The sequence below is a fragment of the Uranotaenia lowii genome, chromosome 1, assembly GCF_029784155.1.
Source record: "Uranotaenia lowii strain MFRU-FL chromosome 1, ASM2978415v1, whole genome shotgun sequence".
NCBI lineage: Eukaryota > Metazoa > Arthropoda > Insecta > Diptera > Culicidae > Uranotaenia > Uranotaenia lowii.
In genome coordinates, this window is record NC_073691.1 from 132,350,847 (window position 1) to 132,377,123 (window position 26,277).

Here is a 26,277-nt window from a genome sequence, read left to right on the forward strand (position 1 = left end):
GTACATCATCACGTCGTTGTGCGATTCGTGTCCCAACCCGGACATCGTGGTCGTGCTGGTCTTCTGGGTTGGCTACTTCAACTCGACGCTCAACCCGCTGATCTATGCGTACTTCAATCGGGACTTCCGGGAAGCCTTCCGGAATACTCTCGACTGTATCTTCTGCGCTTGGTGGCGTCGCGACACCTCGCCCATGGACATCAACGTGCGGCGCTCCAGCCTGAGGTACGACTGCCGGGCGAAGAGCGTGTACTCGGAGAGCTATCTGAGGCCTTCGCCGGGCGATCGGTTCAACAGCGAAGTCGGCGAAAGCCTCTAATGTCTCCTGCGGCCGGGTGCACGCGCGAACAACCCTCGTCCATCGGTTTCCTCGTCGCCCCCGGTTGAGTTTGTTTAAAGCTGTTCCTTGTGGTTTTTTTTTCTTTATCAAGTTTCCGTTCAATCATTTCGATATAAGTAGGAAAACAATCGGTGTTCGTTTCTCCCTAAAGATAAAGCAGTTTAATCCAGGCTGAAAAAATGGAAGAGTGAACGTCCTTTCAATTTTATATTGATTCAATTGCCAGCATAAAACGAAACAGTTTAAATTTATTTACGATTGAGCATTCCTGTTGAGATTAATTATATGACGCATGTTAAGCAAACATTCGACCAAAAATTCACATAGGGTTGAAAAGTTGCCAAGTGCATCTGCAACTGACTCTTCCGGTTTTCCGAGGTCATGTCAACGAAAAGCTGGAAGTCGTTCCGGGACATGGAATTTCATTACCATAACCGAGTTTCCACCCCCAAATTTACGCTATTTGTTTTGATGTCGGACAGAACAAAATGAAGGCAGATAAAAAAAATATTTTCCGGTGGCAGTCCAACTGACACGACAACTTCGGTTTTATTTTTTTGTAGTTTGTCCCTGGAAAAATCCGTTTCGCTAGACAAGTCATAAATAAATTCAAGTCAGTTGAGCCTTATGGAGGGACATTATTGGCGAATGAATTTACTTTCTTGACAGCGCACTTCTTGATTTTCCATATGTGGTGGAAACATTAATCTTCATAGAATTCGGATAAAATGTGCCAGCCAGTGGTTTTTTTTTATATTTTTTTTTAAACTTCAGTCGTTATGAGCTGTTAATTGTTTATTTAAAAATTAAATTTCAAGATTCGAAAATAAAACGCCAAAACAAGCGGACAGAACGCACCATATGAAAAGGGTTGTGAGAGTAGAACAATGATTATACGAAATGTAATAATTGTAAATCAAATGTATAGTTACATGTTGATCGTATTTTTCAAAACCAACCATACTTTGGCAAAAAATCATTTATTATTGCTAAACGTATCAAAATATTCGTATTTCAAAATACACTTTTCTACATCTTTATAGGTAAAACGCCTTCAGGTAGGCAATGAAATTCAATTTCTTGACTGATATCGCGGCAAACATGGCGGCGGATATCTTTTTTCAAAGGACTGAAGCAACTGTCAAATCACATACAAACGTTCCGTATTGACTTTTTGGAACCAGAACGTTAGTTCCCTTTTTATTCCAATGACATTTTGGTACCAAAACGTCAGTGTGGTACTGAAATGTCAGGTCGGAAATTTTCTTCTTTTTCAACCCCTTGTCTTTCTCGAGTCGAATATTGGTGCACCTTTTTTATTCGTAATTTGGGAGTCTGAAAATAAAAAGAAAGGCAATTTTTTCTGAAATACAGGTTTTTTTTCAAAAGTTAACAGCATTCAAAATTTAAACGTAAAACACGTGGTCTTGTAGGCATTCGCCCCTATTTTGGTATGAATGATTTTAGTTAAAATATTTATAATCTTCGGAAAGTGCATTTTTTTTAGTTGGTTACTGTGAGACCTGGCCAGGGTTAAGGAATAAACCAGGGAAAATCCCATCGCTTACCTTGCGTAAGTTCAGATGCTGCGGAAGAAAGCCCTTTTTGTTGACACTGCACTACACTGACGCACGTCATCGCGAGCGCTTGATTGGAGCGCGACTGGCGGGACGATGTGGAGAGAAGATGTGTGCGACAGAGATAAATGGCTTTGTCCGCTGTCAGCCGAGGGGTGTCTCGATGGATATATTGAATACATTTGTAATCGCTTATTTATATCGATCGTATTATCTCAAGGGGTGTCCCACAGTTACCACAGGTGGTAAATCCCGGTTCACGGATTGTACTCCAAGGCATGGCGAGCCGCGGCGTCCCCCCAGTTTGCTACTCTGAGTCCATGGGTACAATGGGAAGACTCATGATATACTTCGTGTATATTTTCTACTCCTTAAACTCCACCTGGGGCCGCAGACCTGGTTCCCACCTCGAACTGTTTAACACACTCTACTTCAATAGTGGGAGGTCTATTCGCGCTAGTGCGCTCCAAGGCAATTGTCATTAACGAGACCACTTTCAGCAAAACCTCTCATCCTTACGACTCGACACCTAAACTCTCCTCTAAGGACTTGAGAACCAACATCTCCTCGCAATGACTCGAGATTCCCACACAAACCCCCTCCTCTTCGCGACTTGAGACCTGATCTCTCCTCTAACGATTCGAGATCCGACTCTTCCTCGCATCGACTCGAGGTTTACCTCTCCTCTGCACGATTCAAGGCCAGATCTCCCCTCTAATGACTTGAAATCTGACCTATCCTCGTATTGACTCGAGGTGACCACTTGTACCCCTCCTCTTGTTGATTTTGGGCCTGATCCCTCCTCTTACGACTCGAGACCCGACCCTTTATCATATAGACTCGGGGTTGACCACACAAACCTCCCCGCCTGAAAGTTCGAGGCCTGACCTCTCCTCTAACGACTCGAAGCCCGACCTCTTAGCTCCAGGATTCGAGGTTCGCCACTTTGGCTGTCGTGTGCCAGATCGAGAGCAGCTTATTCTAGACTCGCGCCTGTCACGGCACACGCGCGGGACTCAACGCAACGACTCGGATGAATTCCGACGAAGACGTAATCCTACTCCGACTCGAATGGCTAACCCGGTGTCGAAAGCCAGTCTACCCGTGAGTATTCCCCGATCGTGGAATAACCCTTTCCCAACGATTTCCACTGCGAAGAAGGTTAAGTCTTATCCCCGCAGCTTCAGTCGTTGGAAACCGCCCAACTCGGATACTAGCCGAAGGTGGAGCATCCTACGCACGAACGCAGTGCACCCACGGCATCCGCTACGCAGAAGATGTTGGCTTATCTTTGTAACTTCAAACCGTGAGGTCGGACGCACTCTACTCGACAGCCCCCCGTCGAAGAGATCAGTCTACTCCGACCGTTGCCCGGTCTTCTTTATCCCCCTTGGCTGGCAACCCTAGGATTTTTGGCCCTCGGATTTTTCTGCCCGTTGTGTGCCAGATCGAGAGCAGCTTGTCCTGAACTCGCGCCTGTCACGGCACACGTTCGGGAGTTTGAACGCTACGACTCGGATGTTTCTCGACGATGACGACATCCTACTTCGCCTCGAGAGGCTTGCCCGGTATCGAGAGCCTCTCTACCCGTGGGGATCCCCCGATAGTGGTTAACCCTCTTCCTTCGAGGTCCGCTACGAGGAAGGTAAAGTCTTATCCCCGCAGTTTCCCCCTTAAGAAGGGACACTAATCGGATACTCCCCGACATTGGAATATCCTACACACGTTCGCGGTGCACCCCTGACCTCCGCTACGCAGAAGGAAGGATCGATCAAGGAATTGGACGCACACTTTTCAGATGCTCCCCGTCGATCTAGTCATCCTGCACCGTTCGCGGACTGCCGTTGGTTCCAGCTCTTCTGCAGGGCAGTCATGATCCGAGTGAACCCATCGCTGACCGCATGCCAAGTGTTGAAATCCGCACACATCTTCTGTACAACGTTGTCTGCTGTCGTGTCGGGCCCACAGGCGGCAAATATGGAAGTACGTACCGCCGCAAACCTCGGATAGACAAACACCACATGCTCGGGTGTTACCTCCACGTCCCCACAATCTGGGCAATATGGCGAAGCCATATGTCCAAACCGGTAGTGGTACTTCATTAATGACCATCCATGACCAGTCAGGAATTACTTCATATAGAAGTCCACTTCACCGTGCCTTCTTCCGATCCAGCTCCTGATGTGCGGGATCAGACGATGGGTCCACCTTCCTCTCGTTGAGCTGTCCCATAGCTGCTGCCAGTTGGACATGTGTCTTTGTTGTCATAGCAGTAGACATCCTCCTCAAGCAAAACCGAGATGGGCATGATACCCGCTACTATACAGGCGGCTTCGGACGACATGGTCCGGTATCCCCTGATAACCCGCAGGTTCATCAGCCACTGAACGCTGCTAAGTCGCTGCAGGTTACAGTTTCTTCCCAGGGCCTGCCTCCAGACCGCTGCTCCGTACCGCAATATTGATGTGGTCACACTTGCCAGGATCCTCTATTTACTACTTCGGATTGCCGAGTAGTTCGGCATCATCCTTGTGAGTGCGGCCGTGGCCATTGCCGCTGTCTTGCACTCGTAGTCGGCATGGCTTGTAAAGCTGAGCCTGTCGTCTATCATCACCCCTATGTACTTGATTGCGCGTTTGGACACGATATTATACGGTCCAACTGCAATGGTACCTGTTTGGGGTGAGATCAGGTTGGTGATTAGCACCATCTCGGTTTTGTGGTGCGCTAGACGCAGGCAGTTGGAGTCCCCTGCCTGGATAGCTAACGTGGCCAGTAGCTCAGCCTCCGCTGTTGAGGAGCCTCTCGCCAAGAGGACTACATCATCCGCAAATCCTACGAGTTCAGCTCCCGATGGGATTCTCATTCGTAGGAGTTCGTCGTAAGAGACCGGGCCCCTGTGGAACACCCGCCGAAACCTCTTGTGCTCGCAAACCGTCGCCGGTCATTTACTGCAGTTGGCGGTTGTGGAAGTAACTTTCCACAAGCCTATACAGATATGCCGGGATCCTCATTTGGATGAGCGACGACGCAATCGCTGTCCAACTGACTCTGTTGAAAGCGTTCTTCACATCCAGAGTGACTACCGCGCAAAAGCGGAGCTCACTCCTCTTGGTTAGCCTGGATCTGTCCGCTACCTCGATGAAATGCATACGAGTGTAAAAACGATAAGCTGTAGTTTCATCAGATTGTGCAGGCTGTTCTACCATAAAACCTTTCAATATATCAAGTTTCATGTTGGCAGATTATGTATTTACAGTACACAATCCAACTGATGCTTGCCTATTCGCCTGTTCTTCATTCCTTTCTAAATTCTTCTACCTAGCGTTTCATCTCGCCGCACGTGTCAATGAACATATTAAATCAGTAAATTTTTCGGCGATTAAAACTTATCATCAATTATTGAATATTAGGGCAACTTATACTAAAACGTATTATATGATCTATTAAAAGCGTCAATTCAAGGTTTGATTAATCTGACGAAGATAATTCAAATAGGTACCTACCTACATTTATGTAATTATATTTTAATCGACACACCTGAAAGAGAAACGCGAAATACGCCCCTAAGTCCATATTTCTTTAACATGCTCAGGTTCCACGCCTTTTCAATCCATTTTCTCGGCACTCCTATGAAGAACCAAAAGATTAAATCTCTGCGAGTCAGGCCTTGTAAATTGTGTTGCAAACAGATTCGCCAACTTAGTTTGCGCAGCAGCCAACCGCTTTGATCGTAAACCAAAGTAAGTTTCCTAACATTTGAGTCCAACAAGCTGGGGGCCGGAAAAATTTGACACCAAATTATCCCACAAATGAAAACACTTGTTCTGGCCGGCCGTTTCAGGCTGACGCTTTTGCCATGAAGGGTTTTTATCCTATCTTCTTGTGATGTGGTTGATATTTAGCCGAATCAGATGACCAGCAACGGCCCATTTTTCTTGATGCTTGTATTTCACTAGCGAATTTCTCCCACGCAACAACCAAACCAGCGCGTAGTGTGGAATGAAAAATGGTCCAAATTAAATTATTTGTACCGTCCGTCGTTGCTTCATGTCTTTGGTTCTTTCCCAGGAAGATGTATCAACAAACTACGTACAGGCAAAACTGTGACAGGGGATATTATTTAATTCCGCAAGTCAGGCGTCACGCGAGTTTTGCGAGCAAGTACGATCTTGTAGAGAGTCCAATGGTTTGAAGCTGAACGGCTTCGACTTTTCGCTGAACATCAGAAATCTAAATGATGTAAGCAGTAATTAAGTGAAGTCAAATTTATTGAAGTTTAACAACAGCCGGAAAATAAAATCCATTTTCCACTAAATTATTGTCTTGTGTTACTCATCTGCTCGAGAGCTGTCTATAAACAACGTTAAATATTACAGTGTAATATTTAGACTCAACATTTGAATCTAATGAATTTAGATAATAAAATTGATTTTTCATACTTGAAACATCCAGGTGTATGAACGATCCCACTCCATCCTACATTTTTTACCCCTAATTGAGCTCGGGTGAAGATTTAATTTGACTGGCTGGAGAGCAGCTTCAGATTCGATCAGTTTATGAGCGTTCTCACTCAGTGCATTTCAAGTGCAAGTTTAACTGACGCTCGTTTGCGTTTTATTTTTTAACTTTATTGCTAGGGCCGTTTAATTATCGATCTGATTGATGTTTTCCGCGCGCCGTCCAAGACAGTGATGCCCGGAAACAGATGCCTTCTGGTAGATTTTTGGAGCGGTCGTAATTTTAACCAATCTATTTTAGAATCGAATGGTTTTTGGGTTGTTTAGCATTTAAACAAATGGAAACAATTATTAATAAATGAGAAATTAAATTTCTTTGAAATTAATTTTGAATTCTTTCACTTCACCGCCACTTGCGGTGATTTTTGTCAGATCCAATTTATTTTTATAAGTTGTAAAATCGAAAATGATCTTTCGTTCTGTAAACAGTTTTCCTTGTCTACACAAATGTGCTAAAATTTTTTAGTTAAAAATCACATGCATAGTTTTAATCACAAATTTCAACGTTTTCTTACTAGACGATGAAATGAATTTAACAGAACAATCCATAAACGTTATAACGGTTATAGAAGCTAGAATTTGATGATTTTCAGTCACTTACAACTCAAACCCTTCGAATGCAAGAAACAATTTCTACTCTGTTTCAATCACAAAACGTGAACGTTGAAACAACGTTGAAAAATCACATTGTTAAAAATCGATGAAAGGAAAAAAAAAGACCCAGAAATACAAGCCATCAAACTTCCAATAGTGCCGAATCGATTATCTAGAGCGGAACTTTCTGACTTTCTAAATTGGAAATTGCATTGACTTTTGGAAATCCGATCGAATCATATTGAAAGTTTTTTCTAGGTTTTTTGTGAAAGTATCGTAGATAGTATTCCGATGTACCGTCAACTGGGGCATCATGCAACACTTTTCAACTGTTTCAAACTTTCAAACTTAATGTCCAGAGAGAATCACAGCACGCTTGTTCATCAAAAGTTTTAAGGTCGATGGGACATCAAATTGACGTAGTAAGAAAAATTAAACGTTTCATCAGTTATTTTAAATTTACAAAAACATGCGAACTTCTAAGAAAAAAGGGTTAGTTGCAACAAACTTTGTTTTTAATCAAAAATCAAATGAAAACGTTTAAAAATTTATAGTTTTTGATATATTTGTGATGTCATAACGCATAAAGCACCAATTGCAGTTATATTTGGTTTTGTTTGAATTCAAGTTACATTTTTCATGTCGAAAATGATTTTAAAGAAAAAGTAGAAAGGTGGCACATACATTCAGGGGTAAAAAATTCTACGAAAATTCCACTTGCTGAAATCATAAAAATCAATGTTATTATGGATGAAATTTTGAAATTAACAATTGCGTAATGCATAACAATCATATTCCATGGAAACGATCGAGATTTAAAAGGTGAATTTTTGATATTCACTGGGTAAAGTTTGTTACATTATCGAAAAATTTTAAAATTTGTACATTTATTGCTCGACTTTTCAAATGAAAAACATTCAAAAGCAATCTCACAATGTGAGAAACTGTGTCATCAACATTTTGTTATCATTAAATGAAAACTTCATTACATTTTATCAAAATGAAAATTGAATAAGTGTTTTTTTTTTTAAAGACATACACCGTCTTAGCCGATTTAGGCTTTACAGACTGAATAAATGACGTGGACAACTTAAGATTAACATTTAACACCCAGTACCGAGATGGGAATCGAACCCATGCCATTAGTGGACCAGTGATTACCGTCTTACCACGCTAACCACTCGACCACCGAGACGTACAAATGTTGCATCCAACCCAGCTGTTGCATGATGCCCCGTTTGACGATATATTCCTTGAAAATAATTTTAAAAAAATACCATCAAACGGGGCATTATGCAAGAGTAGAGTTAGATGCAAAATTTGTATACCACAACATTTATAATTTTTTTTTAAATGTTATAAAGTTATCATTTTATGACAACAAAATAATGATGACACAGTTCCTCACATTGTGAGATAGCTTTTGAATGTTTTTGATTGCATAGATAGTTCAAAGAATCGAGCAATAGATGCACAAATTTTAACATTTTTAGATGCCGTAAAAAACTTTTCCCAGTATGACAGATTGGCCTAATGATATCACCTACACACTTTATATTGCTTTTGTAATCTTATACCAACACTGTTGGTGTAAAATTATTTTTCTGACATTAGCAAATTTTTTAAAATATACATTTATTTAATTCACCGTTAAAATCTTTTTTCCATATGCTGGAATATGATTGTTATGCACCACGCGATTTTGAGTTTCAAAATTTCATCCAAACATTAAATTTTTATGATTTCAACTTGTAGAATTTTAAACCCCTTAATGTATGCAACACCTTATGTTTTTTCTGAACAAAACATCAACAAGCACACACTAAGTAGTAATCGAATTATGTTATGTTTGAGGCCCATTTTCAGTTCTCGTGAAATTTAACGGGAAAATATCTTTTTTTCAATAGCTAAAAATGCGTGTGTTATATTGTGGAATCGATGGGGAACAATTTACAAACGATTTTCCAGCTGGACTCGTTATTTAAAAACTTTAATCACGGAAATTCCATCATGGCGTGATAATTGAAATAAAAACATTTCTGGGAAATTAAAAACAACAAGATAAATTGGATTTTCATCTTTCAACCATTCCCCATCGATTCCAACATTCTATGAATCCAAGTTTCGTCATGTTGTTGTGTTATTGGCGACATAAGATTTTTCTTTAACTAGAACTGTAAATGGGCTCTAGGCGTATGTAAATCCTTCGCGGATACAAAGTCTAGCATCTTATAAATGAATAATCTTCCAGCCCACAGAGACTTACTTACTTACTTGATGATTGCGCGTCGATTCTCCGGCGCACAGGGCCGTGTTTAAAGACCTCCCAGTCAAGATTCTTGACGACAGTTCCGGCGGCTAGGCCTCGCCACCACGAGTGGGTCTGCCCTCCTTCGATGTCCTTCTGGATTCCAGCGTCTCTCTGGAAATCTCGTTCTGATTTTTTCGCAACGTGTGCCCAATCCATCTTCACTTACGTTCCCGAATCTCGATTTCGATTTAAAACGTTCGTAGCCACGCTCATTTTGGTAGTTTTACTGCCGGGTCAAAGAAATTTTCTGAGCGAGAAATTAAAGAAGGAGAACTCCAGCTTTGCAACTTATGGCTAAATGAGTGGCTAACTTGATTAAGAGAGTGTCACACGTTATTGATGTGACGGCGCCTCCCAGGAAATACACCCGTCACCCGGGGTCCCATGGCGAGGAACTTGTTAAAGATTCACTCGTAGAGATATCTGACGTGAGCGTCAGTTGTTGCAGAGACTCGCAAATAAAAATCGGGCTTTTCTGATCCGAGTTTCGATTCTTTCTTACTAGTATCACTATTAGGCGTTGTCTGGCTATAAAGATACTGGAAGCCCTTCACTCTCTTAACTTGTAGCCCAGCTACCATGAAACTGGAGGGATTTCCTGTGTTGTTCTCCATCGGCTTAGCCTTCCCGACATTAACTTTGGGACCTGCTGCCTTGGATCTTTCGGTGAGGTCGTCGAGTTTGCTCTGCATATGCGGTTGTGTTTGGGCGGGCAAAACAATATCGTCTGCCAGGTCAAGGTCGCCATGTCAGATTACTTTGAGGGTTGTACAGATCAACGTTATGCCTCGCCAGTTACCGCTTTCTGTCAGTTCTCCTTTCTTCGGGACCTTTACGAGGATACCCTGCATCCAGTCGGCAGGGAATGTTGTAGTATCCCAGATGTCAGCGAAAAGGCGGTGCAACATTTGTGCAGACAAGGCAGGGTCGGCTTTCAGTATTTCAGCAGGGATGCAATCGATCCCATGTGCTTTCTTGGATTTCATGTCTTCGATTGCCGCTTCTATTTCAGCCAGCGAGGGCGCTTCCGAGTTGATGCGACTTACTGTAGGCGCCTCGAGGCCATCGCTATTCGTGACTCGGAAGAGTTGTTCGAAGTGCTCAGTCCATCGTTTGAGCTGAACTGTTCGAGGTGATGGTCAGATGCAATGTCTGTGCTTCGTTTGTTGCGGACATCAGGGGGGCCGGACATTCGCCCAAAGGCCAATAGACCGAAAGATGTTAGGCCGAAGGTTGCTAGGCCGAATGGGTTAAAAGGCCGACGGATTTTCCCGAATGGTCATTAAGCTGAATAGTCCTCAGGCCGAATGGTCATTGGACCGAATGGTCATTAGGCCGAATGGTTGTTAGGCCGAAAGGTCATTAAGCCGAATGGTCATTAGGCCGAATGATCACTAGGCCGAATGGTCGTAAGGCCGAATGTTCGCAAGGCCGAATGGATGCTAGGCCAAAAAATCGTTGGGCCGAAGGGTCATTAGGCCGAATGGTCGTAAAAGCGAATGGATGCTAGGCCGAATGGTCGTAGGGCCGAATGGAAGCTAGAAGGTCGTTGACCGAATGGTTGTTAGGCTGAATGGTTTTGCATGTTAGGTTGATCAGTAGTTAGGCCGAATGGTTGTTAGGCCAAATGGTTATCAGGCCGAATGGATGCAAGGCCAGATTCGACCATTCGGCCTATCGTCCATTCGGCTTTACGACCATTCAGTGTAATGACCATTTGGCCTTGTGACCATTCGGCCTAATGATCATTCGGCCTTATGACCATTCGGCCTTGTGAACATTCAGCCTATCGTCCATTCGGTCTAACAACCATTCAGTCTCATGACCATTCGGTCTAGCATGCAGATAAGTGTAAAAGATTTCTTATTGACCGAGCAACCATTCATTACGACCATTCAGCCCTATGACCATTCGGCCTAACGACCATTCGACTTTTCGGCCTGGCATCCATTCGCCCTTACGACCATTTGGACCGACCACCATTCGGCCTAATGACCATTCGGCCTAACGACCTTTCGGCCTAGCACCCATTCAGCATTACGAACATTCGGGCTTCCGATCTTTCGGCCTTACGACCATTCAGCCTTGTGACCATTCGGCCTTACGACCAGTCGGCCTAATGAACATTTGGCCTAATGCCCATTCGGCCTAGTGACGATTCGGCCTAATAACCATTCGGTCTAGTGACCATTCGGCCGAACATCTTTTCGACCTTGCGTCCTTTCGGCCTAAAAGCCTTCGGCTGGATTACCGTCGGCCGAATCACCCATTCGGCCTAGTGGCCTATTCGGCCAGATAGCCCATTCGGCCTAACGTCCATCGGCTGAATGACTTTCGGCCGAATGGCTTCCGTCCTCATGACTTTCGGCCGAATGACCCAGCCTCACCATCAAGGAGGCATTTGATGCAGATGTGACAATTTGATTCTCTGTTCCGCTATCTCGGGATACCCAATTGACCTTATGTGCAAAAAGCGATCCATCGTTCACCATGTTGTTGTTGTCAGAAAAGTCTACAAAAAGCTTTCCGTTTTCGCTCATCTGTCCAAGACCTTGGCACCCCATGATGCGCTCAAAATCTTGATTGTCGGAGCCTATCTTTGCGTTAAAGTCGCGCAAATGTATTTGAATGTCATCCTTCGGAATTTTCTCAACCACGCTGTTCAGTTGACTGTAAAACTGCTTTTTCTCCTGCAAATCGGCGGTCAGTTGGAAAATAGCGCTGGACCATTGTAAGGTTTCAAACCCGTGTTCTAAATCTGGCTACGATTATTCTTTCGTTTATCGGTTCTCATATAATGAGGGCCGCATGGGCCTGCGGGCTTAATAGGAAACCAACTCCTCGTTCCCGAGTAGCATGTTCTTCTCCTATGTATGAGTAAAGCAGGACTTGCCTGGACTGTGTCTTGTGTTCTCCAGTGTTAGGCCAAAGGACTTCTCTCAGTCCCAGAATTTCAAGCTTGAGGCGGCTAGCTTCTGCTCTATCAAGTTGGGCAAGCTTGCCTTGTTGGGCAAGGGTTAAAACATTCCAAGTTTCAATTCGTATCCGTGTTTTCATGCTAAAAGTCGTCGCCAAAGTTCCGGATCGGTCATTTCTTTCGGACTCCGTAACAATTTTATAAATCGGGAGCAGTAGTAGGTTGTTAACCTAAAGTCCCTATCCCGCGATGGGGCTGCCATCTTGGACTTAGCTGACGGAAGCCGCATTTCATAAATTTAGCTGCTCGCTGCGAGACAGACGCTGTTTTAGTCGCCCCTGACCTGGAGAACAGACGTGTGCGGCCACTGCGGTGATGATCGCTGACTTAGAAAACTTTAACGCTACTCACTAGGCCACGACCGGCGGCCCTACAAAGAATTTGACCAATTCCACGCAAACACCCACCATGAACTCAGCTCGTATATTCTTTTTTAAATCACACCGTTTTGAATATAATTTATCAAACCTCACTCATATTTTGTTCTGCTTTTTTTTTGCGATCGTAACCCCTAAAAATTTTAAATTTGAAATACAAAAAAATCTAAAGTGGCGCGTTTTTACGTCACGGTTCAACACGTTCGTCGCCAAGAATGGGTGACGAAAAATATGTCTAAATTGGAAAAGTCATGAAACAAATTCATGAATTATTTTATTCAAAATTATCTCGGATTAAAACCATTCTCTCCTTTGTTCTCTAGCTGAACTTCGAAGCCGAATGATACATTCCGTTGATGTTTTGACTTTTCAAAGTTGGATATATTTCGAGTGGGTGACGCTTGGCGACGAACGCGTTGAACCATTCATATTTCCTTCATTGTTAAATCATTTAAAAAAAATTAACTTTTATTCAGGATTAACTTAAAAAATGTTCTGCGAACTTCGGGAGGTCCCATTACGAATATATTTTGTTTACAAATGCATGCTGTAATTTATTTATTGTTGTAGTATTCCGTTCACGACATAACTTGATGAACAAAATTCCTAAAAACTTCAAACTGGTATTCATGTATTGGTGAAGGCTGAAAAGGCACAATTTTTTACCAAAATATGCCAGACATCAAACAGAGCTTTAATCGTTTTAAATTTTATTTTGTTCTAATTGTAAGAAAATAATGCATGGATTCATCAAAACTCAATTCGGTTTGCGAGAAAAAATGAAAAAGTGTTTTTTTCTTCTAATACAAAAAAAATAATCAAGAAGAAAAATATTCACTACAAAGTCCATCATGGAATAATTTCCCAAAAAAATAATGGACTAAATACTCTTCCATTTCTTCACCAAACTTCCAATAAATGAGGATAGCTTTTTTTACAATTGCCAAAAAAACGCACAACAAAAATTCGTAAACGATTTCGAGAAGATGTTGAAATTAATGTAAAACGGCTCGATACGAGAGTGGGCTGTGCATCCACCGCTCGTACTGAAGGAATGCACGAATAATTTAGAGGAAAAAATCGATGAAAACACAAATATTAGAATGCAGCCATATCATACCGAAAAAAAAAAATAAAAAAAATCAAACTCGAATGATGTTCGATACAAACACGGTTATTTAATTATGTTACAATCTGAAGGAGAAAAAATCTATATAAAAAGCAACAGAAACAACAATAGATTAAAGTCAACTGTAGCCAGTAAACGAATTGTCTGTGGTAAATGTTCGAAGTGTAGAAAACAAACAAAATAAGATGCTCGGCATCGTCATGTAAAGATAGGTAAAGTTGAAAAGAAAACCAAATGTTAGACTAGATAAAACGTGTAACGTTCAAACCGGGAAGATCATATCTTTCCCATCTAGAGATTTATAGTTTAAGTTTGATAAGTTTGTAATTGAAATCAAAACAAAAAAAAACATGTCACAAGTGAGAGAACAAAGATAAATTTAACGCTAAGAGCATCTAACAATAGCTGATAAAGAATGATAGACACTACGTAAGCGATACCAAAAATTCTGAACAGAAATAAGCCTAAAAAAGGTGAATAGGTAAGTCCATTTTAGTGATAATAGAATCTACTAAAATATTGAATTTAAGCTAACTAGCAACTACTAGCTGAGAATCCATTACGCACTAATAAGGAGAGAACAAAACTATAGGAGAATCCCAGAAAGATGGCATCTAAATAAAGAAAAAAGCAATATTTATATCGGTAGGATAACGAAAACCTGTAAAAATATTCTACACATTTTTGTGACAACAATCGAGTTTGAAATTAATGGTAGACTCCACGAAATTCAAGAAAAAAACATGTCGGAATACTAAATGGTGTTTGGAAGAATTCAATTGTTGTGCAATTCCAAAACAAATAAAAAAAAACGAAACCTTTCATAAAAATAATCTTCATGTTAGCAATTGATAGGATGCTTCGAGAAACCAAAAGTAGGTACGATTAAGAACCGTGTCGTTACCATTTTCATAATAGATCAAAGCATACGAAGCCCGTCGTCTTAAGCCCACCGCAATCAAGCCACAATCGCATCAGCTCATGAAATCATCACAAATCATGTAGAATCAACGCGTAAAGTTTCTCACCTGCTAGCTTTCCTGCCTTTCGAGTTCAAATAGCGAAATGAATAGATCCTTCCGGTGCCATCACATTTTTACATTATGATTTGTTGGACGAATGTGCTACGGTTAAATACTCGTTTCATCCCGACTATCACGTTTTAACAAATCGTTAGATGTAATTTGTTAGTTATTGAGTGAAGCTTTCAATCCCTTAGAAGGGGCAGGCAACGAAAGTCGATCGAAAAAGGGGGCTCATTCTGCGAACCACGTAAGGTGATTCGAAATTTCACTTAGTCGCCCTAGCTCCAGGAAACAAAAAGAAATCATTCAGATAAGCTCCTATCACTTAACGTAACTCGCAGAATAAGCCCCAGTATAGCAAATAATTAGTGCAGCAAAGTAGGTGCAACCAAACATGATTTCAAGTGTTGCATACCTAAAGGCGCTTTTTATTTTTCTTAAGCCTAGCCTACACTAGGCAACATGAACTGCGATTTTTGTTATGAGACGAACTTTGTTGTCTCATTTTTCCCGAAGACAAACCGTCTCCTAGTGTGGACTAGGCTTTAGATTACTCTTGTAACAAGTTCGTGGCCAAGCGTCACCAACAACAAACAATTTATTAGTTTTCAAATTCAAAACAATCAAGAGGAAATATCGTTTTGGTTATAAATTTTGGCTTTCCTCACTGTACATTATGAAATGTTACGAAAAAATATTGAATTAAAACAATAACTTCACATGGATGTTAGAATTTTCCAAAGTTATACGTATTTTGCAGTGGCGACGAACGTGTTAAGGCCAAAAAAATATCAAATTCTTTCTTTGTCGCTCTTTTCGATAATTTCGAAAATTCCGGAGTGAAGGATAAATGAATATTAAGGCATATAAAGCGCGAACACAAAATTATTGCGACACCTAAAATATCATGCCAATTTTCTTATAATGTTTAGAATCAAACCAAAATTTTAGGGCACTTTTAAACATATATTTTCTTCAAAAATCAAAACAGAAGTCAATCGATGGAGCCTTGAGTGTGAAATTGAACGCATTTTCGCTTGCTTCCCTCCATCAAAGACTTTACAGTGTCACACGGTACCAGTTTCTCAGTTTTTTTTTCCATTCTCCAAACATGTCCTTCTCGCCTTTGACTGTCTTCTTGTTCTTCCGAAGTTTCCGCTTAATTATTGCCCAGTTGTGCTCCACCGGACGCAGCTCCGGAAAGTTCATGTTGTTTGAAACAAAATGGACAGAATTGGCCTCATACCACTTCAGGACACTTAGAATAGTGGCATGATGCCAAATCTGGCCAAAATAACGGAGCTTCGTCGTGCTGCTGCAAGAACGGCAAAAGGCGTGTTTCTCGAGACACTCAGATTGGAGAATATCGCCGTTTACAGTGCCCTTTGTCACGAAAGGCTCACTCCTCAGTCCGCAAGAGCAGATGGCCTGTAAAACGAGATATTTGGAGGCGAACTTTGAAAATGTCTTCTTCTTAAATTTGTCGTCCACATCGAGATTGCTCTTGGTGGCGAAAAACTCCAACTCCGGAATTTGCTTAAAATCGGCTTTTATATACGTTTCGTCGTCCATCACACAGTAGCCAAATTGGGTCAGCATCTTCTCGTAGAGCTTCCGTGTCCGAGTTTTAGCCGTCGATTGTTGGCGCTCATCGCGGTTTGGGAAGATCTGTACCTTGTATGTATGTAATCCAGCTCTCTTATTTGCATTCTGGATGTAGCTCTGCGACATGTCGATCTTTTTAGCCAGATCACGGCTTGAGACGTTAGGATTTGTTTTAAACATCCGCTTCAACTTTCCCTTCGCTCTCGGTTTTCTTCCAACTCCTTCGCCGTGGTCCAACGTCAGCCGCTCCTGGAACCCCTTCAACACTCTGGAGACTATTGAATGTTCAACTTTTCTCCCAACTGCCGGTGCGACAGGTCAGGAAATTCCAAGTGTTTGGAAAGAATTTGTTCTCTTTATTCGCGTTGGTTCACCTCCATTTTCGGTGAATCGAAAAACACGACTTCGAGTTTGACAGCATGTAAACAATACACATCAATGAGAAAGTGTGCAAAATCTGGTTGATTTAAACCCAATGGTAAAGAAGTGCTATTGAATGTGTCGCAATAATTTCGTATTCGCTTTTTATTTATAAATTTTTAAATTCTTCAAAAATTGAAACAGTTCAATTTTGCGAATAGAGTGATAAAATCTGGACAATGTCGCCGATGTCCGCGAGTTCGAGCCCAAGAGTAAACATCAACACAGTTGTACCGGATAAGTTTTTCAATAATGACCCGCTAACTTCAACGTTGATAAAGTCGCGAATGCCATAAAGATGGTAAGACGACTATAATCGAATAAAAAAATGAACAAAATCCGGGCATTTATCAACGAAATCCAGGCAATCGGACTGGACCGGACCTTTCCCGAATTTCGAATTAAATATCCAGGCAAGTTCGAGTAGCACCGGGCAATATGGGAAGTTTAATCTAAAACAATATCAATTTAAAAAAATATTCAAGACTTGTAAGTCTAATTAACAAATATTTTCCGCGCAGTTCTTTCAGTTCTAATACAAGGAGTCTTTTAAAAAAATGCAACACTTTGTTTCGCGAATAACTTCTGAGTGCATGGATGGAAATTGATAAAATTTTTAGTGAAGCTGCTCAGCTATGTAATGAGTACGTGTGCATAATTTGGTGACAATCTGTCAAGTGGTTATTGAGATAGCGTCCAATACTAAAGCTCATTGACAAAATTTTTGAACTGATGATTCATCAGTGCTATTATCATGCGCAATCCGAGAACGATTCTATAGAAGAATAGTTAAAAAAGATCATTTTTGACTGATTTGTTTAGCTGACTAACAAACGGGCCTGATTTCATTTCTGCAAGGTAAAAAAGCTGCCCACCGATACAATAAATCAAATAAAGTGGTCAAACCGTTTGCACAATATTGGGACCGCTAGTGGGGAAATAATTTGAAAAATTTCGTAACGGACAGTAAAACGAACTCTTTAGTGGGCACTTGGGAGATTTTCAGCCAGAAACTTTCCGTTGTCAATTGAATAAAAAATTGATGTCTTAAGGAAGCTGACGATCTGTGAAAGTTGCAAATCCTGCAGTGTTTCATTACGATTGACAAAACGAATAGCTAATTTACAAAGAAGACTGCCTCCAAATGCGACCGTTTCAACTATAAAGCACTTCAAAAGGTCCCACAAAAATTAAACTCTGTTTTGGTTGGATTTGGAATCGTGCCCTTACGTGAAAACTGTGGTGGAGTGATAAAAAGTCAAATATGTTGCTTATGTGCTAAAGGAGGACAATCGGTCAAATTGGTCATAATTCGACCAAGTTAAAATTTTTGAGTAATTTTGAAAGTCAAGCTTCAGAACAGTAAACGTATTTAAAATTAGCCTTGATTTAGAAAAAGAATGGTTTATGGAACATTAAAGATGGCGCATGTGATGCACAAAAAATGAGGCCGAAAATTTTCTTCATAGGACGCTATCAAACCACAAACCACTTCACAGAACATAGCAAAAATATGCATATGCACTAGATTGAGTCGATTTGGGTTCATTTTTTAATTTTTCAAACCCTGGGGTCTTAAAAGCTTCGTTTTAGTTCAAAACTAATCCATGGTTTTTTTCAGAATTTTTATGTAACGTTTACATGAGTAAATTGGAACTTCTAGGTTTGTAAGGGAAAATTGAATATTTTGTACAAAAAAAATCATCAACATTTTTGTTTCTTCTTCAGAACCAAGCCTGCTAATGATTTTAGTGCCAATTTATAAATTTGTAAATTATAATTTATAAATTTTCTAAAGCAAATCTTCCGCTCAATAACTTTGTCGAAGACCTTAACTTCGTATCTAATTAGGCAAAAAAGTTATAAGCTGTTTAACAGGGTATGTCTTTTGGCATTGAAAAATAATCAATTCAATTGACCCCTATTAAACAGCTAATAACCTTTTTATCTTATAAGCTACGATGTTACGGTCTTCAACTGAATTGTGCAGCGGAAAATGTTCTATAGAAAATTTATAAATTGGTACAAAATCTATAAGCAAGCTCTGTTCCTCAGAAGAAAAAAAAATAATGTTGATTTTTCAGTACAAAATATTCAATTTTCCCATACAAATCAAAAAGTTCAAATTTACTCATGTAAACGTAAAGTAAAAATTCTGCAAAAACTTATTGATGAGTTTTGAACCAAAACGAAGTTTTAAAGACCCCAGGGTTTGAGAAATTCAAAAATGACCCCAAATCGACTCAGTCTAATGTACACATTACATAATTAGGCAGCTTCGCTGAAAATTGCATTAATTTCCATCCATGTATTCAAAAGTTATTTACAAAACAAAGTGTTTCATTTTTTTTCGAATACACTCCTTATTATGCCAAAATTTAAGTGTCTTCAGCACTTTTGAAGGTATCGAATTTATACAGTTATTTTAAATCATCAATAAGTGCCGCATTGGTTAATTTTATTACGAATGTACATTAGACTGCCCCAAATTTGTATGAGAAATTTCAAGCTTGTGAAATGTTAAGCGCTGCAGGCTTAAATTGATCCTAAATAGGCCTAGTACAAGGTCTCATACCAAATTTGGGCCAGATCGGATCACGGGAAAGGATCGCTCAACGAGCGAAGTTTGTATGGAATTTTGAGACATTTTGTTCGGGAGAAACATGAAAATCCAGTTTTTCATGAATAACTTTGGTCTCTTTCGGCCGATTACTTTTGAAAATGGTTTTTCTTAAAGCCTAAACTATGACAAAGATATCATCCGAAGACTAAATCTCGATTCGACTTATGATAAAAAAGTTATTAAACTTCAAAAATGGGGTAACTTTTTTCAGGGTGATATTCGTCACTGTTAATGCTGCGTCCAAATGTTCCAAGCCGTTTCTCTCATTAATAGTGATGAATATCACCCTTGAAAAAGATAACTATTTTTTGAAGCCTAATAGCTTTTGTGTCTTAATTTGAATCGAAATGCAGTTTTTGGATAAAATTTTTGTCATAGTTTAGGCTTTAAGAAAAACCATTTTTAAAAGAAATCGGCCGAAGGAGACCAAAGTTATTCATGAAAAACTGGATTTTCGTGTTCCTCCCGATCAAAATGTCCGAAAATCCCATACAAACTTAAGACTCGCTGAGCGACCCCTTCCTGTGATCCGATCTGGCCCAAATTTGGCATGAGACCTTATACTAGGCCTAGGATCAATTTAAGCCCGCAGCTCATAACTTTTTCAAATGTCAGATCATTTAGAGCACTCTAATGTACATATATGCAAAAATTCAAATGATTTGTAGTTAAAAAAATGTGCTATTTACTCTGTCTTTGGCAGATTAAATTAATATGAGGAGAAAGAATACCCCAATGTGTAACTTCCTTTCAAAACAAAACAAAAAAATCTAAAATATTGATTTTTCGATGATCTGAGGATAAGAAATAAATTGATAATGGAATATCATTAACTGTGGATATCTATACCGCTAAGGAAATACTCAATGATAGCAGAAGTTTAAGGCTATTTCCGCTTTTTCCATCCGAAATTTAAAAATAAATCTTGGAGCATTGATACTATTGTTAATTTTCAGAAACACGTAAACTAGACGAACATTATTCGTAAAATTCAACTAAAATAAAGATGTCTCCATACTATTGAAAACTCTTTACTAACAGTTGTCAAAAACGAAGGCTTAGATAAGCTTAAAAACATGAGAAAACTGCAAATGGACCTTTTTTCGAAAAATCATCAATCAGAAATCCATGATCCATGTGCTGTTCGATAAAAAAAATGACCATTCTGGATTGATTTTAGAAAAAAAAATTCTTAATTAGAAAGGAAAGATGAGTCATAAACCTCACTTGGTCGGGATTTGACCAGAACTGAACGTCATAAACTTGATTTCGAGAAAATCGAGTTCGAAGTTCACAGCCCTACCAATTGATACCATTTCGTCAGATATCTCATTCAATAATTTTACCACATTTGGAATCTTATAAAGCCGTCGAGGTTTTACTGGTCGATTTCTGGTTACACATTAAGCAAAACACTGAGTTTTAATAGCATAATGTTTGAACCCAGTTCAATCTGGTCGAACAAAAATGTTTTTTTACGGGATTTTCATCCTCTGGGATGATTCATCCCTAATAACAAAAATGTTTAAAATTGGCTATGCAATATCATTTGTGTGGGCAGTTTGTTCGTAGGAGCCTACTTATAGGCGCTTTACGAGCAGCACCCAACCGGTGATGTAAACCTTCCAGATTTTGTCTGGATCTTTCAGACTTTTTGGACTTCTGTCAGACATTTTTGCAGGTTTCCAGACTTCCAGACCTTTGTAATTTCTTCCAGACAATTTCAGACTTTTGGATTAGAACATAAATTGTTCTAAGAAACTATGAAAATTTGAAATGGTCATGGTATATTATGGCAGAAAATGATTAGAATTTATGAATTCAGATGTGGTTGAAAGCTATTAATAAAGGCAAATGCTTCGAAGATGTATGTTAAATTGAGAGTTAAACAGAACATGTAACTGATAGTGACAGAAACAAACAATTAGTGGCTATCTGCAATATTGATATCTGGCGACCAAAAAAAAGGTCACCACCTTCAACCAACGAGTATGGAAAATGGTTTTTTAACTTACCAGCAGCGTTCTGAACGACAGTAAGCAATCAAATTAAACATCTTCTAACGTTAAATGTTAAAAATCCTAACCTATCCTACCGTAATCCTATCCTTATGTAAATTTGAAAACAAAATTCCAGGGATTCAGTCATCATTTGATTTATCAGATATTAGTACTTGACGAGCCGAAGAACTGTTTTGAATCGAAAAAACCAACACACATAAGATTATTTCGCACAAAATTAGTTTTCATGACCAAAACATGCTTTTCATCTTTACCTCAAAGGTGGCTCTCAGTTCACTTGGCGCAACGTATTTTTGCCATTTCCACTGTCTGCAACATTGAAATTTTTGTAATAATATCAGAAAAAATAGAAAATGGATTCTGATTTTCATTAGATAGGTAGTTTATCATGTTTCCCATCCGCTGCAATAGATAACTCATTTTTTAACAAATTGGCGTTCAGTTCGGCCTGGTCTAATCCCGACCACTCATCATACAAGTTGAAATATCTCAGGTATTTGTGAAACAAGTTTAAACAAAAAATAAATAGAAATATAGCTATAAGTCAGCCTATTTCATTTCTTTCTTTATTTAAAAAAGTCAATTCTACACAGACAAAATTTTTGACCATTAAGTGTCACTGGAACTGCAACCTTTAAAATAAATCAACCTTTAATTAACGAAATCTGTATTTTTAAATTGTTTTCCTTAAACGTTAACGAAGATTAATTTATTATCACAGCAAATGTCCTTTTTGTTACCTGGTATTTGCGTTATTTTACAGGAAATAAATTTTGCTGTGTAATATGTTTCTAAATTCATAAAAAATGGTTGGAGTGTGTGAAAACTTAAACCGAAGAAGAACTGAAAGTCTTCTTAGCCTATGAGCTTATGGAATTTTTGTAAAAAATTTCCTCATTTATAAAGTTTTTAGTAGAACAAAAGTTGTTTTCGATCATAAAAATAAGCTTCTGTGAAGTTAAAATACCGTCAAACTGCGTAAGATGCAACAGAATTCAATAAAGCGATTTTTTTCTTCATATAAAATATTGAAAAAAATATAAATGATATTTTGAAAACACATTTTTGTTACCAGAAAAATTTGATCTGTCCAAATGTTTTAATTTTCGAATTCAACCACGTAAGCAAGTAAATTTTATTGTTATAATTTTTACCCCTAAATGTATGCAGCACCAATACGCTTAAGAATTCGTTGAGGAGGAATAAAAGCCTAGAACATTTTTTGGAAATGATTTTTGATAGATTTTCAGGAATTTTAAATTGATTTTTCAATTAAAAAAAAAAGGTTGTTGCAATTTACTCCTCCCTACGAAGGAAATGTAAAACATATGTTCTTGAGGCATTTTATTGCCAAAACTTTTAATTTTACTGACTGCATCAATATAATTTCCCATCCACCTAACTACTTTTGATATAGTGTGATTACCTATGAACATATTTTTTTCGAAGACATTGAGTTGAAAAGTTTTGCATGTCACCTCAGTTGACGGCAGAGATTGAAGACTCGCCGAGATTTTGTTCGTAGAGGTGACAAATTTTCGCACATAAACTCAGGCGTTTTCGAACGACTTTGGCGCAGAATCACTGGATCGCCTTTACTAATGCAATTTTTTTAACCCAAATTTTTATTAGGGATGAATGATCCCAGGGTAAATAAATACCGTACAAAAAATCACAAATTTCGACTTCTGTGGTATTTCCCTTCTAGCGCCGCCAAACATTTATTCGAGAAACAACAGCCTGATCATCTTGATACTCAAAGCTTTTTGTTTCTAAGTATTTTGAGCTCAAGGGATCAATTATGCCCATAACATACAAAATGGAATTTTTTTTTCTTAAACAAAATTTAGAATTATTTATTGCTTTGAAAATATGGCAAAATAAAGTTCAAATTACACTCTAACGATTGACATTTTTGTAAAAACAAAATTTATCCTAGTTTTTTCATGTTACAAACATATAAAGTGATATAAAAGATCTTCAAATCACATTTCGTTTAATTTTTCATTCAAAGTTCAATTCGAAACATTTTTTTTTTAATTCGTTAAAATAACAGCATTGTTGTTTTGTTCAATTTCGCACATTTTTCTAGAAAATTTGATATTTCTTTCGAGTTACAGCGAAGGAATCAAGTATCCTCACTCTCCCCAATAGCTCTTTTCAACACCTATTACTTTTATCTAATCTTTTTATCAATCACAAAATTTCATTTCTAATGTCGAGAAACTTTAATTCATAATCAATTTTTCGGTTGTTAGCTCTCTTAAAATACTTAATACGAATTTTCTTGAGAAATAATTATCTTTTTAAAGCAACTTCTTTAATGATCATTTGACAATTGCATATGTCTATAATTTTAACCTGAAAAGTTTTAATAAAAAAAAATTCTCGCCTTTTCTTTTTTTCTGAATTTGAAACGACCATCGATAACTGATTTCATTGGTATCTAATAAAATTTATTAAGAATAGATTACACTTTTTCCAAATCTAGACCAATCGATCGACTTTCTATGCTGTTTGGATGAATAAAACCCTCTAGAATGAGCACAATAAACCTAAGCTGTGATAGTTTCAAAAAAAAAGTTATCTCTATCAGTGTTAAGTTTCTTAAAACTTTATGACAAGAATATATAGAACTGTTAAGAAAAAATGTTTGATTTCTAGTTGTATGAATTTTATTTTTGCCCTTTCTATTTCCAACTCATCTCAAAGCGTAGTTCTGTTTAAAAAAAATCTCTATCGACTGTTCAGTAGAGTGTCATCGATAAAAATAGGATTTAGAGTAACAAAAAGGATAGAGCCGTAGAAACAAACCAACTGTAAACCCATTAATGTAAATGTTGTTGAAAACGAAACTTCAAAGTGCTGTTCAGTTAAATTAACTAAAAGAAAAACAAACAAAAAAAGAATAACAACCTATGAAAGGTGGAAACTTAGATTTAGAAATATCATTGTGATCATCGGAAAGCAAGCAGAATAAAACAAATGAAAAAAACTCATTCATTGCTAAGTCTACTGAATAAACTATGGGATAGTAACATGTGAAAAACATATGGGAACCTAAAGCAAACGAAAGCAAATACCAAAATTTATAGAACCGTTTTTGTTTGTTTGGCAAACCCAAGATAGATGAAACATACAAGATTAAAAAAAACTATAGACGAAAAACACTGGCGTTCAACAATCAAACTAAATCTGATCTAAGCTAATAGGATCATTTAAACGAAATTTCTACATAGCTGGTTAAACTATTGTAAAATGTGCTGCATGTTGTTTTTCGAGAGAATTTATGTGAAACTCTAGCTAATATAAACTGAAAAAAAACATGTTATTTGCGACTGAATGAGTTTGATTAGCCCTAGTAAAAGAGGAATAGGTGTAAACGAAACCGAACATTTTCATAACTTCGAACAACAATGTGAGAATCGAACTTTATGAAAACCAAAAAAAAACTTCACTTATTGAACTTACAACTTTTTCGGTTCTAAATGCAAGCTCTAGAATGTAGTGAGTTTTTTAAGGCAGACCCCTAGAGTTTCGATATCCCTCTAATTGCAAAGAGATTCATGAACTTCCATTCATTTATTCGATAATGGATTAGAAAAAAAAACCTTTATAGAAGATCTCTTGTGACAGAGATAAACAAAAAGAAAACAATAATTAATTTAGCATAGGGTGAATGTGTAAAATCACTTGTTGAATGACATAGTTCTGTTTTGTTGTGTATAATTCCTTTTTGCAGAGAAAATCCAACCAGTAGATGTAGGTATTAGCGAAAATGAGTCTCATAGTTGGTCAATTTTAAGTGCAAACGCAAACCTCTTGCTAAGTTGCTGATGTTTAAAGCAGTTTTATTACTAGTTAATGACGATGGCATTTAATACAAAGATACACAAATATACACTCAACCACACACAAACATTTAAAACACAAAAAAGCAAACATAATTTTAAGAGTTGTACGGCAGTGCAGATTTTCTTTAGTGAAACCCTTCGGTGGTGCTTCGCAGCAAAACTTATTTATATATTCCGTTACAATGTATCCACATATAAACGATATGGTGGAAAAAACAAGAGCAAAAAACCAATGTTAAGTTCCCCAAATGAGGCACCCAACTATATCAAAAGGACACAAACCAAACCCAAACCGAAAGGACGCAAATTGTTCGAGAAAAAAAAACATAAACCGAGATATTACGATAAGGATCAAAAAGTAAACGTGAAGTAAACGAAGAAATCGAATGAGATATTTATTTTTAGTTGTAAGAATATTTTGAACAAGTTCAACAAAAAATCAAAGTGATTCATAATTACTTGTGGACTTTTGATTTGACGAAATCCGAAACATTCCCTGGCTTGTAAATTGTTGGGGTTGGTTTTCGCTCGGTTTTACGTGAGGGGTCTTGCGTGAGATTTTTAAGCTATTTTAAACTAACGATTTAGTTTTTCAATAATTATCTCGATTATAAGAGGTGACAAAAAATAGTAATAATCATAAATATGCAACGTTAGACAACCAGGGTTGCCAACATTATTTTTCAAAATTCAGGGTCATGAGAAACAAAAATCGAGATATATAGTTCAAAGGAAATTTCAATCGAAGAGATGACCTTTTTTCCACATTTTGGCCTTCATTAATGTATTTAATGCAGTTTGGTACTACTTATTTCAAATCATATTCACAAAAACCAGAAAAAATCATGCTTATTTCCGAAAATCAGATTAAAAACGGAGGCTTATTAGGTTCTTAGATTGGGCC

The 26,277-nt window shown here is 38.4% G+C and overlaps 1 protein-coding gene and 1 long non-coding RNA gene across 2 annotated transcripts in view; both read left to right on the forward strand.

Annotated features, from left to right (window-relative positions):
• Nucleotides 1-1,179, forward strand: part of LOC129740066 (octopamine receptor beta-2R) — a 408,612-nt gene extending 407,433 nt beyond the window's left edge. The window contains exon 9 of the mRNA XM_055731657.1: nt 1-1,179. Coding sequence (XP_055587632.1) covers nt 1-319 — 319 coding nt within the window. The 3' untranslated portion in view covers nt 320-1,179.
• On the forward strand, nt 1,180-25,831 carry LOC129740067 (uncharacterized). Its single transcript, XR_008736086.1, has 2 exons — nt 1,180-18,418; nt 18,458-25,831. It is a non-coding gene; the product is annotated as an uncharacterized LOC129740067 (long non-coding RNA).
• The last annotated feature ends 446 nt before the right edge of the window (nt 25,832-26,277 follow it).